At 55.7% G+C, this 13,616-nt stretch overlaps 1 protein-coding gene across 2 annotated transcripts in view; it reads left to right on the plus strand.

Moving 5' to 3' along the window:
- The window catches only part of LOC111157667 (signal peptide, CUB domain and EGF like domain containing 1), a 138,899-nt gene that overhangs the window by 108,675 nt on the left and 16,608 nt on the right, over window positions 1-13,616 (plus strand). For both annotated transcript variants that reach the window (XM_022519283.1, XM_022519284.1), the window contains 6 exons: window positions 489-611; window positions 9,597-9,716; window positions 9,999-10,125; window positions 10,993-11,087; window positions 11,882-12,019; window positions 13,210-13,413. In XM_022519283.1, coding sequence (XP_022374991.1) covers window positions 489-611; window positions 9,597-9,716; window positions 9,999-10,125; window positions 10,993-11,087; window positions 11,882-12,019; window positions 13,210-13,413 — 807 coding nt within the window. The remainder of the gene's footprint in view (window positions 1-488; window positions 612-9,596; window positions 9,717-9,998; window positions 10,126-10,992; window positions 11,088-11,881; window positions 12,020-13,209; window positions 13,414-13,616) is intronic.

The raw sequence follows: 13,616 nt of genomic DNA on the forward strand, positions 1-13,616 counted from the left end.
CCGCCCAGATGCTGAGAGCCCAGCATCCCTGCATGAGCCTGGCCCATTCCGTCTCCCCGTCTCCAGTGGGTGCTCTGGCTCCCTGGTGGCCGGCGAGGGAAGGGTTGGAGGTGGCTTCTCTCACCCCGGGGCGCGTTGCACAGAGGGAAACGGCCTGTCCAAAGCCCCAGCAAGAGAGAACTCGCAACTCCTGCCTCACGAGACCTCCTTGCCACTTGAATTCTGTGCTGCCTTTTGCCCTCTTCCCAGTTCGGATGCAGCTGCAGGAGCTCTGCAGACCGCTGGGGGATGGGGAGGGGCTGCCGTCTGTGTCCATCAGCCTTGGGGATGCGCGCTCCTGCGTGTGACAGGTGCGGCCGCCTGTCTGCATCTCATGCGTGGCCAGCTGCCCGCAGGGTCAGGGGAGTCTTGGCCCTCTTGTCCTGGGTGGCCCTGCCCTGCCAGCCAGCCTCCCGCCCTGATGCCCTTCCTCCCGCCTGCGCTTCCAGATGTGGACGAGTGCAGTATGAACAACGGGAGCTGTGACCAGGGCTGCGTCAACACCAAGGGCAGCTACGAATGCATCTGCCCCCCGGGGAGGCGGCTCCACTGGAACCGGAAGGACTGTGTGGGTGAGTGCCCTGGGGTGGGCCGTCGCTGGGACCCCTTAAGAAGGGCCTGGGTGCTGGCCTCCCCGCTCCCACCAGGTGCCCGGATGGGAAGGGCAGTGACCTCTCAGGGAGGGGTGAGCGTGGGGTGAGCATCGCAGGGAGAGGCGATCTTGGCAGGGAATCTCTGCTGCTGAGAGGGGCTAACGGGAAGGAGGGCTTGCCGAAGAAGAGGGGACATCGGTGGGAGAGCACTCTGGGTGTCCTCCAGAGGCACAGAAATGGACCTGCAGGGGGAGGGGGGACACAGAGGTGAGGATCTGAGGGTCAGTGTGGCCAGAGCTATGGGCTTAGGAGGAGCTGGAAGCTCAGAGGGCACAGAGGCCTCGGCTCCCCCGTCTGCCCCTGGTCCTGCCCTGGAACCTGGGGGAGGAAAGGAGGTGGCTGCTCGGACTGCTGTGGCATCAAGGTCTAGAGCAGAGCCCCTGGGTCTCCACAGCCCCACCACCTGCCCAGGCCACCGGCCCCACAAGATCCAGAAGGGGAAGAGGAGGGGAGCTCCCAGTGAGCCCAGGGTTCCTGTGTCCTCTGCTGTAGGCTCCGGAGAACTTGGTGTAGCTCCAGGCCAAGTTCTGGACAGCCCCCACATTCCCTGGTTCTACAAACACATGGTCACCCACTGCATGCTGGGCCTGCTATGGATGCTGTGATCACGGCCCTGAAATGGCTCTTAGATCCTTGCCCTGCCATGCCCTAACATCCCCAGGGCAGCCAGAGCCAGCCTTCAATTTTATTTTTTAAACTTTTTTTCCTCCATGCCCAGCATGGAGCCCAACACAGGGCTTAAACTCACGCCCCTGAGATCCAGACCTGAGCTGAGATCAGGAGTCAGACATTTAACGGACTGAGTCACCCAGGCACCCCCAAGAGCTGAATCTGACTCAGAATGTGTGTCTCTCTGCTCAGAGCCTTCCATGACTCCTCTTCGTGTGGAAGCAAAGCCAGAGTTCTTAGAATGGCCCAAAGGCTGCTAGACCCTGGCCTGATGGCCTTCTCCCTCTCCCTCACCCGCCCGCCCGCCCATCTCGGTGCCCTTGAGGCTGCTGCCCACCCCCAACGGATATGGCCACGCCGGTGCTCCCCTCTTGGCCTGGAGGGCTCCTCACCCCTGTCGCTGTCTGCTCTGGGAGGCCTTCCCTGCACCCCACCCAGCATGCCCTGCCTCCTCATTTTCTTTTCTCCCGTAGTACTTCAGGCGGCTAGACAGGGCATATGCCTGCTCTCCACAGTGGAGCGGAGACTTTTGCCGGTCTCATTCACTGCTGTATCCCCAGCACCTAGGACAGAGCCTGGCGAGTGTAGGCACCCAGTAAATGCTTGAGAAATGAATGAGTGGAAGTATCGAAGAATGGATCCCATCACTTAGCATCTGATATAAAATTTATGCTGAAAGTATTGCTTACTTCAGTAAGGACTGCTGGGCTGCTCAGGCAGTCCTGGTCAGCAAAGCCCACCACTGGTCTCGTCCTGAGTTGCAGGAAGGAGCCTGTCCATGATGGAGAGGCAGCTTTAAGTGGGGCGCGTCCCAGGAGCGTGGCTAATGCTGGGTACTAAGGCTGAATGGGTTGACCCGTCTTAGGAGCCTGCACTGAGTGAATCTGCCATCTATTAGCTGACTTTCCGAGCCTGGAAAGTCATGGATGGATTGGCTTTCAGAAGCGTGTCTGCCGATCAATGAGGTTGTGCTGGGTCTCGTGTAGACTTGTTACCAAAGCTGTCGGACCAGCAGGCTTTCTCTGGGCATATGGGGAAGGGGTGCTTTTGTCCTCAGCACCTTATCGGTCATCCCTCCCTCGTCAGAGCTTCAGGAGCGGCCACTAGGCCTTGTCTGGGTCACTGACCCTGCACTAAGAGTCTGATTGTTGGTCACTGTCAGTCAGTGTGATTTTATCCCGTTTCTCCTAAGTCATCTGCTAGGACCTTGGTGACTACATAGAGCAGTTAACATTCTGGGTACTAGATGTGGGAAGACTGAGACAGACAGGATGACTTAGAGCATTCTTAGAAGGTTCTGGAAGGGGGCGCCTGGGTGGCTCAGTGGGTTAAGCCTCTGCCTTCAGCTCAGTCATGATCCCAGGGTCCTGGGATCGAGCCCCACGTCGGGCTCTCTGCTCGGTGGGGAGCCTGCTTCCTCCTCTCTCTCTGCCTGCCTTTCTGCCTATTTGTGATCTTTGTCTGTCAAATAAATAAATAAAATCTTTAAAAAAAAAAAAAAAAAAAGGTTCTGAAAGGCCCTCCAGACCCAGGACCCAAGAGTTCCCAGGGCTGACCAAGAAAACTGTTTCCACCAACTCCCTCAGTCTGCCATCAGCGTGTGGGTTGCTTTCCCTTGTAACCTCGATGTGGATTGTCTCCCCTCACCTCTGCTGTGAATCCAGGCCCAAAGGGAAGGGCTGGCAGTGACGACCCCCCTGATTGGTCAGAAGAAAATCCAAGGTCTCACTTTTCCCCTGAGCACTTGTCCTAGGAAGTCCGCCTGGTCCAGGATGTCTCCCATCCCACACCATAGGCTGTCTTATAGCACACACAGCAAGGGACATGATCGCTGGAGCTGCCCCATTCCTAGGGGTGGGACCAACAGCCTCCACGATCTGCTCATACGCGTCCCTCAGAAGGGAATTCTGTCCTCAGATCGTTTGCAAGAAGGCCTCGTTCACTGAGGGGTTGGGGAAGCCATGCACCTAGAACAGACTAGTAGCCCCCCAGAACTGTCAGCTGTGGTCCCAGGGGACTTTGACGAGCCAGATCCCATGTAACACATGGGATCTACCCCAGTGGAGCTGTAGGGATTTTGTCTGTGGTGTCGTTGTGAGAACCAGCCCACTACGCTGCAAGATAACCGAATCTGCCTCCCCCAGCCCATGGGCATTCTTCATTCCTGTGTTTGTCCACAGCCAGTGTCGTGTTAATAAGGTTTGTGTGACGTTTATACCGCTGTTCAATATCCATTTCCCTAGCAATACATGGGAGGACTGATTTAAAGAATTCAAATGGTGAGTCTCACTAGCAAGGCCCAGATCCAGGCCAGTTATTGGAGAGGGAAGCATAATGGAGCCAATCAGTGGTGCGTGACCTTAAACACATAAGGTGGGAGAGCATGAGCCCAAGAACTGAGAACAGGGGTCTGCCAGGGAGCGCGTGGAAGTCAGTAGTTGCAAACATCAGGGAGAATTATTCCAGTGGCCTTGTGTGAGAGTGGTCCCAGTGTATCACCTTCTGCCCGTCCTGAGAATCTTGGGAAATGGTTGGTTGGGTGCGCTGTCCGCTTCTGGGGTTCTGTCGAGGACGGCAGTCAACGGTCTGTAAGTTGTGACTTCCTAGTAAGTTCTGAAAAATCCACTTCTGTGTTCCCAAGGGATATGGGTAGAAGGACAGTGGAACTTCTGAGTGATCTGTGAGTAGCCCTCCCAGTGAAAGGTGCTGCATGTGACTAAGTAAGTCGAGCCATCCCAGAAAAGGGACGCAAGACCTAGTAGTAGTTTAGCTCCTATACGCGCGGCATTTTTCCCAAGTGACTGCTTCGATTCATCCAGAAAGTAAATGTGCTATTATGAGTGCACAATTTATCACCCATAAAATCCATCTGGAGGGGCGCCTGGGTGGCTCAGTGGTTAAAGCCTCTGCCTTCGGCTCAGGTCATGATCTCAGGATCCTGGGATCGAGCCCGCATCGGGCTCCCTGCTCAGTGGGAAGTCTGCTTCCCCCTCTCTCTCTCTCTCTCTGCCTGCTTCTCTGTGTACTTATGATCTCTGTCTGTCAAATAAATAAATAAAATCTTTAAAAAAAAGAAATCCATCTGGAGATACCCAGAGGGTCCCTTAGGGCTTGTTCTCGTCTTCACACGGCACCCAGGGTTCTGCCGACTACAGGTGAGCCTTGAACCGCTCACCTCCTCCGCTGGCCCGGGAGAGTCTCACCCCATCGTCTGACACCACAGCCAGCTTGTCCCCCACCCCCGGGATGAGTGGTCTTGAAGGAAACATTCGCACACACCCACGTGAGGTGGTCTGGTGGGTCCAGGGGGCCATCCTGGCTTCACTGGGATACCATCCTTAAGGGGCTTGCACCGAGACTTCTCCCCTTGGCTCTTCCTCAGAGTGGGAAGGCAAACGCAGTGTGTCTGCGGCGGAATCCGCATGCCTCTTCCATGGGTCCGTGTCTCTGTGCTGTCTGTCGGAAGTCCTTGCCTAGGGATCACGGTCAGCACAGCCCACGCGGCGTGATGATCCGGGAAACAGGGCCTCTGACTTCCGTCCCTCGTGCTGTGGCCTCTGAGCCGCAGTTACGGACAGTAAACCTCCGTTTGCGTACCACCACGAAGCTGAACGCTGCAGTGGTCGGTACACAGAGCTACCCTTGATCCTAAGCAACGGAGCGTGCCCTAGAGATGGTCAGAGGTTCGGCCAGTTAGGGGGGCTTGATTCCAGCCTGGACAGTTCTTGTAAATCCAACCAAGTGTTGTCTTGCCTCCTTTTGTTTTTCGTTTTTAGTAGTGGCTTCACTGAGCTGTAATTCCCATGTCCTACACCTACCCCCTCGTGAGCAGTTCAGTGGTGTTTCATATAATCCCAGAACTGTGCAACCACAATGAATTTCAGAGCATTTTCGTTACTCCAGAAAGAAACCCTAAGCCCATAGCAGTCACTCCTCGTTTTCCCTCTACCCCCAGCCTTAGGCAACCATCATCTACTTCGTCTCCATGGATTTCCCTGTTCTGGACGCTTGGCGTAAGTGGACTCCTACAACATGGGGCCTTATTATTCCATTTAGTGTTGTATTTTCAAGGTTCCCCCATGTCAGAGTGCATGTCACTGCTTCATTCCTCTTGACAGCCAAATGATAGCCCACTGTCTGCTTACACCACATCTTGGTTGTCTGCTCATCGGTTGATGGATGTGTGGGTTTCCAGCTTGGGGCACATCATAAGAACAATGCTATGAATGGTCCCATTAGGTGCCTTTTGCTCAGGTGTGTGCCAGGTGCAGTTGCTGGGTCGTGCACTTATGCTGGCTTTCACTTTTGAGGAACAGTCTGCTTTTCCAAAGAGCCTGTGCCCTTTGATGTCCCGCCAGCCATGTGGGATTTCTCCACGTCCTCGCCCACCCTTGCTGTTTTCTGACTTTTGGATTACAGCCATCGTGGGGGGTGTGAAATGGGTTCTCATGGTGGTTTGGGTTTGTATTTCCCTGATGGCCAGTGGTGTTGAGTACCTTCCCCTGTGCTTGTTGAGTATTTGTAGATCTTCTTTCAGGAAATGTCTATTCAGATCTTTTGCCCGTTTTTTAATTGTGTTACCTGTTTTTATTATTCAGTTATAAAAGTTCTTAAAGTTCTTCATATACTCTAGACACAAGTTTCTTATTGGATATATGATTTCCAAGGGATTTCCCCCATTCTATGAGCTGTTTTTTCATTTTCTTGATGGTGTCTTTTGAAGCCTAAAGGTTTTTAATTCTCATAAAGTCCAATTTACCAATCTTTTTTGTTTGGCTGCTTGTGGTTTGGGTGTCATTTTTAAGAAACCACTGCCTAGGGACTCCTGGGTTGCTCAGTGGGTTAAAGCCTCTGCCTTCAGCTCAGGTCATGGTCTCAGGGTCCTGGGATCGAGCCCCACGTCGGGCTCTCTGCTCAGCGGGGAGCCTGCTTCCCTTCCTCTCTCTCTGCCTGCCTCTCTGCCTACTTGTGATCTTTGTCTGTCAAATAAATAAATAAAATCTTTAAAAGAAAGAAAGAAAGAAAGAAACCACTGCCTAATCCAGGGTCGCAAAGATTTACAGCTGTTTTCTTCTGAGAACTTTGTAAGAGTTTTAGGTCTGATACTTGGGGAGACTTACACTTTAGCTCTTGTACTTTGGATCCGTTGCAAATTAATTTGTATATGGTGTGAGACAGGGATCCACCTTCATTGTTTTGCCTGTGGGAAGCCAGTTGTCACAGTGTTATTTGTTGAAAACACCATTTTTTTTTCCCCGTTGAATTATCCTGCCATCCTCTTGAAATCCATCGGCCGTAAATATGTGGGTTTATTTCTGGGCTCTCTTTTCCTTTGATCCATTTGTCCTGATGCCTGTATCCCACTGTCTTGATTGACGTAGCTTTACAGTGAGTATTTCAGTCACGAAGTGAGAGTCTTCCAGCGTAGTTTTTTGTGTTCAGGATTGATCTGGCTATTCTTGGACTTACCTTGAGTTTCCACATGAATTTTTAAGTCTCTTCATTTTTAAGATACATGCCATCAATCAACAATTGAGTTAGGGCTTGGTGTGGAATGTCCAAAAGATCTGTTTTGGATACGAGCACGTCTGAAGTACAGACACAGAGAGATGAGTTTCTCCATCAGGAAGGGTAGGAGTTGCCCGGCGGTAATGTGAGAAGGATAAAGGAACCAGTTACCATAATTAGTTCAGTGACAAGCAGAAAAAATGCTGGGTGTTCTCAGTTCACAGTGGGGATCATTCTGCACATGGTACCCTCGGATTAAAGGTGATTCTAGGACAAGATCTGAAGATTCTCCAACTACTCTAGCCAAGGCCTTGCCCTGAGGCAGGGCGGGGACGAGCCTTGGTCGTGGATGTTCGCCGTGTTGTTGAGCTTGTATCCTGAGAGCATGACCTAACTTTGGCGGGTTCGTACCAAAAAAAAAAAAATAGTTATGACAGTCTGGACTCTTCTGGAGCCCTGCTCCATTTGTTCTGCCGATGCTGTGGAAACTTTGCCCCAGGGATCCTGTTTTGAATCATGCGTGATATGCATATGAAGACTCCTACCCACTAGAAATTGAATCATGTGTAGGACAATTTTCTAGGACTTCTAGAAATAACCTCACAGGTCTATTTCAGGTGTATTTATTTGGAGTCGTATTTTAGCTGGTGGGTCCGTTTGCAGAGGAAATCCTGCCACACGACATGGGTAGGGGCTTTGACCCACGGAAGGGAGGGCTGTCTTCTTGTAACAGCTCCCAAGGAGCAGTTACATGTTGGAACTTGGGGAAGAACCAAGGTTTGTCAAGAGCGTCCCTGCCTCAGTTGTTTTAGTAAACCAGAGCCAATCAAGGTCATGGTCCCCAGCCTTCTGCCATTCCCTGTCTGCTTTCAGAGCTGCTTCTTCTATCTCCATTCATGTTCTCCCACAACCAGGCATTTTTACTTTAAGGCAAATGATTTTTTTTTTTTTTTTTTTTTTTTTTTTTTTTGCTTATCGTCTGTCAGTTTGCCTTCCCTCTTGCTTGTTAGGTGACTTTAAACTTTTCTCTGGGCTTTGGTATTTGGCGGTGATGGGATCAGTGAGTACATACGGTGGGGTCAGAGATGTCGCCTACATGCAGCTCGTCAGCTGGCCTGCTGCTGTTTCCCAGGTGCTTGGGACATCCTGGAACCCGGGGCCAGAGACAAAGGATGTCAGTATTCAGCACAGTGATCAGGGTAGAGAGCACATTTGTGTGGGTCCCCCTGCCCCACCCCCGAGTCCCATGTGCCCCCTCGATGCCATACAAGCAGAGAAATTACATCACAGCCGAGGGCCACCCAGCCTGGGAAACTCACCACTTCTATGGTGAACAGAGCCAGTGGGCTCCTTATCTAGGAGGAGATGTTCCTCATCCCTCGAAGCTTTTCAAGGCAAACACAACCCTGAGAAATGGTCTGGGGCCAGAGCTATCAGCGCTTTGTGTCCTCAAGGTCCCAGTGAGAGCACCCAGCAAGAGCACCCAGGATGCTCAGGGCTGGGCTGGTTTGGCTCCCCCCATGAGTGGCCCCCCTGGCACCACAAAGCAGAGCCGCAGCTCTCACTAACAGTTCCCTTTAGGAATCTGGAGAAAGTTCAGGGAAGGTCCTAGGGGCTTAGGTCTCCCTTGGAAGTTTATAGATGTTTCTCCTGCTTCCCAACCAGCGGGAACATTGGTTCTTCCTGGGGCTCTTGTGTCTTGCATTATCCGTCGGTGGTTTTACTTGAAACTTCCTGATTCTTTGGGAGCAGAGGACTCTCGGCCTTGTATCTACTTGGGGGCCAGCTGTTCTGTCTGGAGGGCTGCGAGTTTGTTTTCATTTCTAGATTGTTAACTTTCTAAGATTCCTTGAAGATGTCAAGCCACATGTTGAAAATCACCCACACTGACAATTTCCCACTTCGCTTTGTTTTTCTGGCTGAGTCACCTGCTTCAGCCTCTCCCGAAAGCGACGTGACCATTGACGACAGCCTCCGGGGGATGCTTCCAGGGGCATGCCTCCCTGACCAGCCAGATGGGGATGAAATCAGTTCCGAGTTTACCGCGGCTATAGACCTGTCAGTCCTCAAAAGAGTCAAAAACACCTGAGAAGGGCGCCTGGGTGGCTCAGTCGGTTAAGCGTCTGCCTTCGGCTCAGGTCATGATCCCACGGTCCTGGGATCGAGCCCCGAGTCGGGCTCCCTGCTCAGTGGGGAGTCTGCATCTCCCTCTGCCTGCCAAATAATAAAATATTTTTATAAATAAGTAAATAAATAAAAAACACCTATGAAACTCTGAAGAGCTTAGTTTGGGACCTCTCCAGACACGTAATGGCTGTGTCCAGTGGCTGCCCTGAGGAGGGGCTCCCAGTGACCCTCACATACTCAGAGCTTGGTCACTGCCAAGAACCCCATGTCATTTCCACCTGCTCCCTTACCCAGAGGGGCATGGCCCTGCTCTGGAGAATCCAGCCCTGCCCTCTGGTCTGGGCCTGTGGCACGAGCTTTCTCACAGACAGCCTGGACTGGTCAGAGGGAGGAGGGAGCAAGCCAGCTTTCTGGGCCCGGCATCCCCACACACGCAGGTACATGTGGACCCCGCCATCTCCTAGCCCCTTCCCCCCCAGGATCTGGTCACAAGGTGGGGATGTGGCAGGAGTCCCCCGTGGTCCACACTCAGGGGCAGGGCTTCTAGAAGCCTCCACCCTGGCCCCCTCCAGCCCTCTCTTATGTCTTTCCCCTCCTCAGAGACGGGCAAATGCCTTTCTCGCGCCAAAGCCTCCCCCTGGCCCCAGCTGTCCTGCAGCAAGGTGGGTGGTGTGGAGAGCTGCTCCCTTTCCTGCCCAGCCCACTCACTCTTCATGCCAGGTAACCTGAGGCCGAGCCCGGGAAGGGATGAGGGATTGGGGTGCGGGGGGGCCTTCCTTCCCTGGGGTCCACCCCCTGCTCCCTGCCATTCTCCAGGAAGGAGCCCAACCTAGGAATGAGGCCCCCCGGCCCTGATCACTGAGAGACCCTGGCCCGCTGTCCAGTTCCCTGTGGACCCCAGCGGTCCTCTCCACAAGTGCGGGGGCCTCGTTCCCTCCCGCAGTGACCCATCTGAGGCTTCCAGGATCTGAGGTCTCCATCTCTCCCCCGGCCTCTCTGCAGACTCGGAGAACAGCTACAGCCTGAGCTGCGGCGTCCCGGGTGTCCAGGGCAAGACGCCGCCAAAGCGCAACGACACCAGCTCCGGCATGGGGCACAGTTGCTCAGGTAGCCCCGCCTGTCCGCGCCGGTGGCGCCCACTGCACCCCGGACCTTGCAGCCCACCCCCGAGCGGGATGGTGGGGAGGGACGCTGCCTAGGGAAGAGCTTCCTGGCCTGGGGCCGGCCCGGCATGGCCCGGGGTGCTGGTGAGCTGAGAGCAGGCCCGGGACCCCTGGGCCACGCTCCGGGCTGCAGTGACTCTGACATGCTAGGCCTCCTCGGGTCTCCGGCTCTGTTCCAGTGAGGCGAGTTGCCTCCACTGTGACCCTGAGGGCCCAGAAGACCTGTGCCCTTCGGGCCCCAGCAGCCGGGTCCTGGTCCACACAGCGCCAGCTCCCCAGCCTGCGGCCGCGTCTTTAACAGCTTTACCTATTCTGGAAACTGAATTCGATGTCACGGGGGCGTCTGTGGGCGTGTAACGGGATGTGATGCTGAGATCCGCCCTCGTCGGGTTCTTTATCCAGGCCGCTGGGATTTGCTCTTGGAAGGAATCAGCAGTTCGGGGCGTTTGTCCTATTTCAAAGCCCCTTCCCTTCCTTGCTTCCCTCTCTCTTCTGTTCTGCCCCCTTGCCTAATAGCAGGAGCCACATGAACTGTCCAGGGCAATGGGGGAGGCGTTGGGAGGCCTGCCTTTCCTCCTCCTCAGAAGACCGCCGGCCGGGCGGCCCCCGCTTGAGTGTGGCTCCAGCATCCATGCTCCCACCTTTTTCAGGCCAGGCGGGGAGAGGAAAGAGGCAGCGGGGTTCCCCCAGCCCCCAGTGACTTGGTCCCACTAGCCGCCCCCTAGCGCTCAGGCACTTCCTCCGTGGCCCCCGGCCCCACCCCTCCCTGCCCACCGGAGAGGCTGCCACCTGGGGGGATTTGGGCTTTCCCCAGGTGCACCTGCCCCCATCAGGCAGAAGGCCCGCTTCAAGATCCGAGACGCCAAGTGCCACCTCCGACCCCACAGCAGGGAGCCAGCAAAGGAGGCCCTGAGGCAGTTGCTGCTGGGTGAGTGGGCTGCCTCGGCACCAGGCCACACCAGGGGTGGAGGGGTCCCCGCCCCTGAGAGCTGGGAGCCCAGGGTCCAGCGGGGCTGGGTTCCAAGGATGGGGACCTCGCTTCGTCCCCACAGTCATGGTCCCTAAGCCCCAGGAGCCAGGCCTGGAGCAGTGTAGATGGTGGTGGTGTCCCAGGGCAGCGTTTGAGTGGAAAACCTGGGTCCCCCAGCATTCCTGGGGCCCATGGTCCCTATCTCACCCGGGGTTAGATGAGCTCCCCAGGGCAGGTGTTGGTGTGCAGCCTAACTGTCCAGAAGGCCTCCCAGGCCTCACTTGGTAGCATATTCTTGGATGAGGGAGGCCAAGAAGGCGTTCCAGGCTTTCCAGGGGAAAGCTCGGAGAGAAGGGCCCAAGAGAAGAGCGTCCCAGCTGTTTCCATGAAGACTCCTAAACACCTTAGGATTAATTCCTCCCCAAAGCTAACAGAGCGCAGCCCTCAGGCAGACCCAACCTGGGCCCAGGCCCATGGAGCCGAGCTGCACAGTGTCGCTGAGCAAGTATGCACGAGGGCCTCTGTGGTCAGCGGTGTGAGGGGCTCAGACGGCTGGTGCAAGGCCTGGCTCAGCCACCAGCCCCTCACGAGACCTCGAGCCAGCCTGGCCTCTAGCCTCGGTTTCCCCTCCTGCACCACAGACTATTAGACAACGCAGAAGCCTCGCTGCTGGTGATCTGTGCGCAGGGCTCCAGAGGACCCTGCTTCCTGCCCTGTGCCACCTTTGCCATAGTGGTCCCTTCTTTGTCCAGAAAACTGCCACCTGACCTTTGTGACCCTCAAATGTGACTCCTCTAAGAAGAGGCGCCGTGGCAAAAAGTCCCCATCCAAGGAGGTGACCCACATCACAGCGGAGTTCGAGGTGGAGACGAAGATGGAAGAGGCGTCAGGTGCGTGAGGTTCTGGATGGCCTCGGGGAGGGCAGGGGCCAGGAGGGCCGGCAGGGTCTGCCCAGTGTGAAGCTGGTGACCACCTGAGCTGCGGCTACTGGAGGCAGAGGCCAGCCAGGCAGGGGAGGGAGGCACTGGGTCGCCCAGGATGGAATAGGAGTCCCAGGGCAATGAGAGGGACAGGGCTCAGGGGCCCGTGGTGACAGCTGCGCGGCCTCTCTCCACCCGGTCATACCCTCGCTGGGGCCTGGAAAGGTTCATGCCTGTAGTGTTTCTGGAACAATTGAGACAAGGGCCTATCTTTCCCAGGTTCCAGAAGGGGGCTTGTAGTGCTGGCTTGTGTTTCATATCGGTGCTTTCCTTTTGGCTGTAAATGAGAATTGAGTTGTGACAGAGGAGTTGAGATCTGAGATCTGTGCTATGTGTGCTGAGCCCTGGGCGCTGCGGAAAGAGGGAACCAGACAAGGGTCCTCGTGCTGGCAGCACTCCCAGCCACAGGGAGGCAGACCTACACACAAACCACCCAGTGCTAAGGGACACCCTGGGTGGTGGGGGGATGAGAGCAAACAGGACACGCAACTGAGCGGTCTCCCCAAGAGAGGGGCCCAGGAAGTCTTCCCAGAAGAGACACCATTTGAATCAGGACTTAAAGTTCACCAAGTGGAGGAGGTGGCAGGGAATGGCATTCAGACAGAGGGAATAGAATAGGGAAAGGCACAGAGGTCAGAGGGAATGGGATGTGCCCAGGAGGTGGTGAGCCAGACAGAGTGGCTAGAAAGTGGAGTTCACAGTGGGTGTCAGAGTGCTGGGGGTGAGGCCTAGCAAGGCGGGCAAGGGCTCCACTACAAGGAGCCTTGGAGTCAAGGCCAGAAAGCTGGGCATTATCCTGGGAACGGTGGAAGCCTCGAGGGTGTTGGGGGGCAGGAAGGAGCGCCGGTCCATGAGCTAGGTCCTGGGGCATTGCCGTGGCAGAGCCCCAGTTACTCCTCCGATCTGCGGTGTCGCCTTGAGCAGGTCACACCTCTAGGGCCCTCAGTCTCCTTCTCTGTCGGATGGACGCCACAGCGGTGCCTCGGCCCCCAGCTGCTGTGTGAACCATGCTGGGAGCAGAGGCCTGGCGGCAGGGTGGGGGAAGGTCAGGGAAGAGGCTGCTCCGGGGTTGCGAGTCACCGTCCCTCCTGCCCCTGCAGACACCTGCGAGGCGGACTGCATGCGGAAGCGAGCCGAGCAGAGCCTGCAGGCCGCCATCAAGACTCTGCGGAAGTCCATCAGCCGGCAGCACTTCTCCGTCCAGGTCGCAGGCACAGAGTACGCGATGGCCCAGTGGCCGGCCAAGGCCCTGGAGGGCCAGGGGGCGTGCGGCACAGGCCAGGTGTTACAGGACGGGAAATGCGGTGCGTCCCTGCCCGTGGCCACTGGGATGCCCACTCGGCAAGCCTTCTCTGCCCTTCCTCCCACGGGGGGCCCGGGGCAACGGACACACTAGGAGGGGACAGTGAGACAAAAGCTTGCCAGACAGAAGCAGTCCCATGCTCATCATCACACGGTCATTTGAAGAGCACTCGTCTGGTGCCATGCCCTGGGCAAGGCTCTTGCT

This window comes from Enhydra lutris, unplaced genomic scaffold, assembly GCF_002288905.1.
Source record: "Enhydra lutris kenyoni isolate GAN:26980312 unplaced genomic scaffold, ASM228890v2 scaffoldscaffold55, whole genome shotgun sequence".
NCBI lineage: Eukaryota > Metazoa > Chordata > Mammalia > Carnivora > Mustelidae > Enhydra > Enhydra lutris.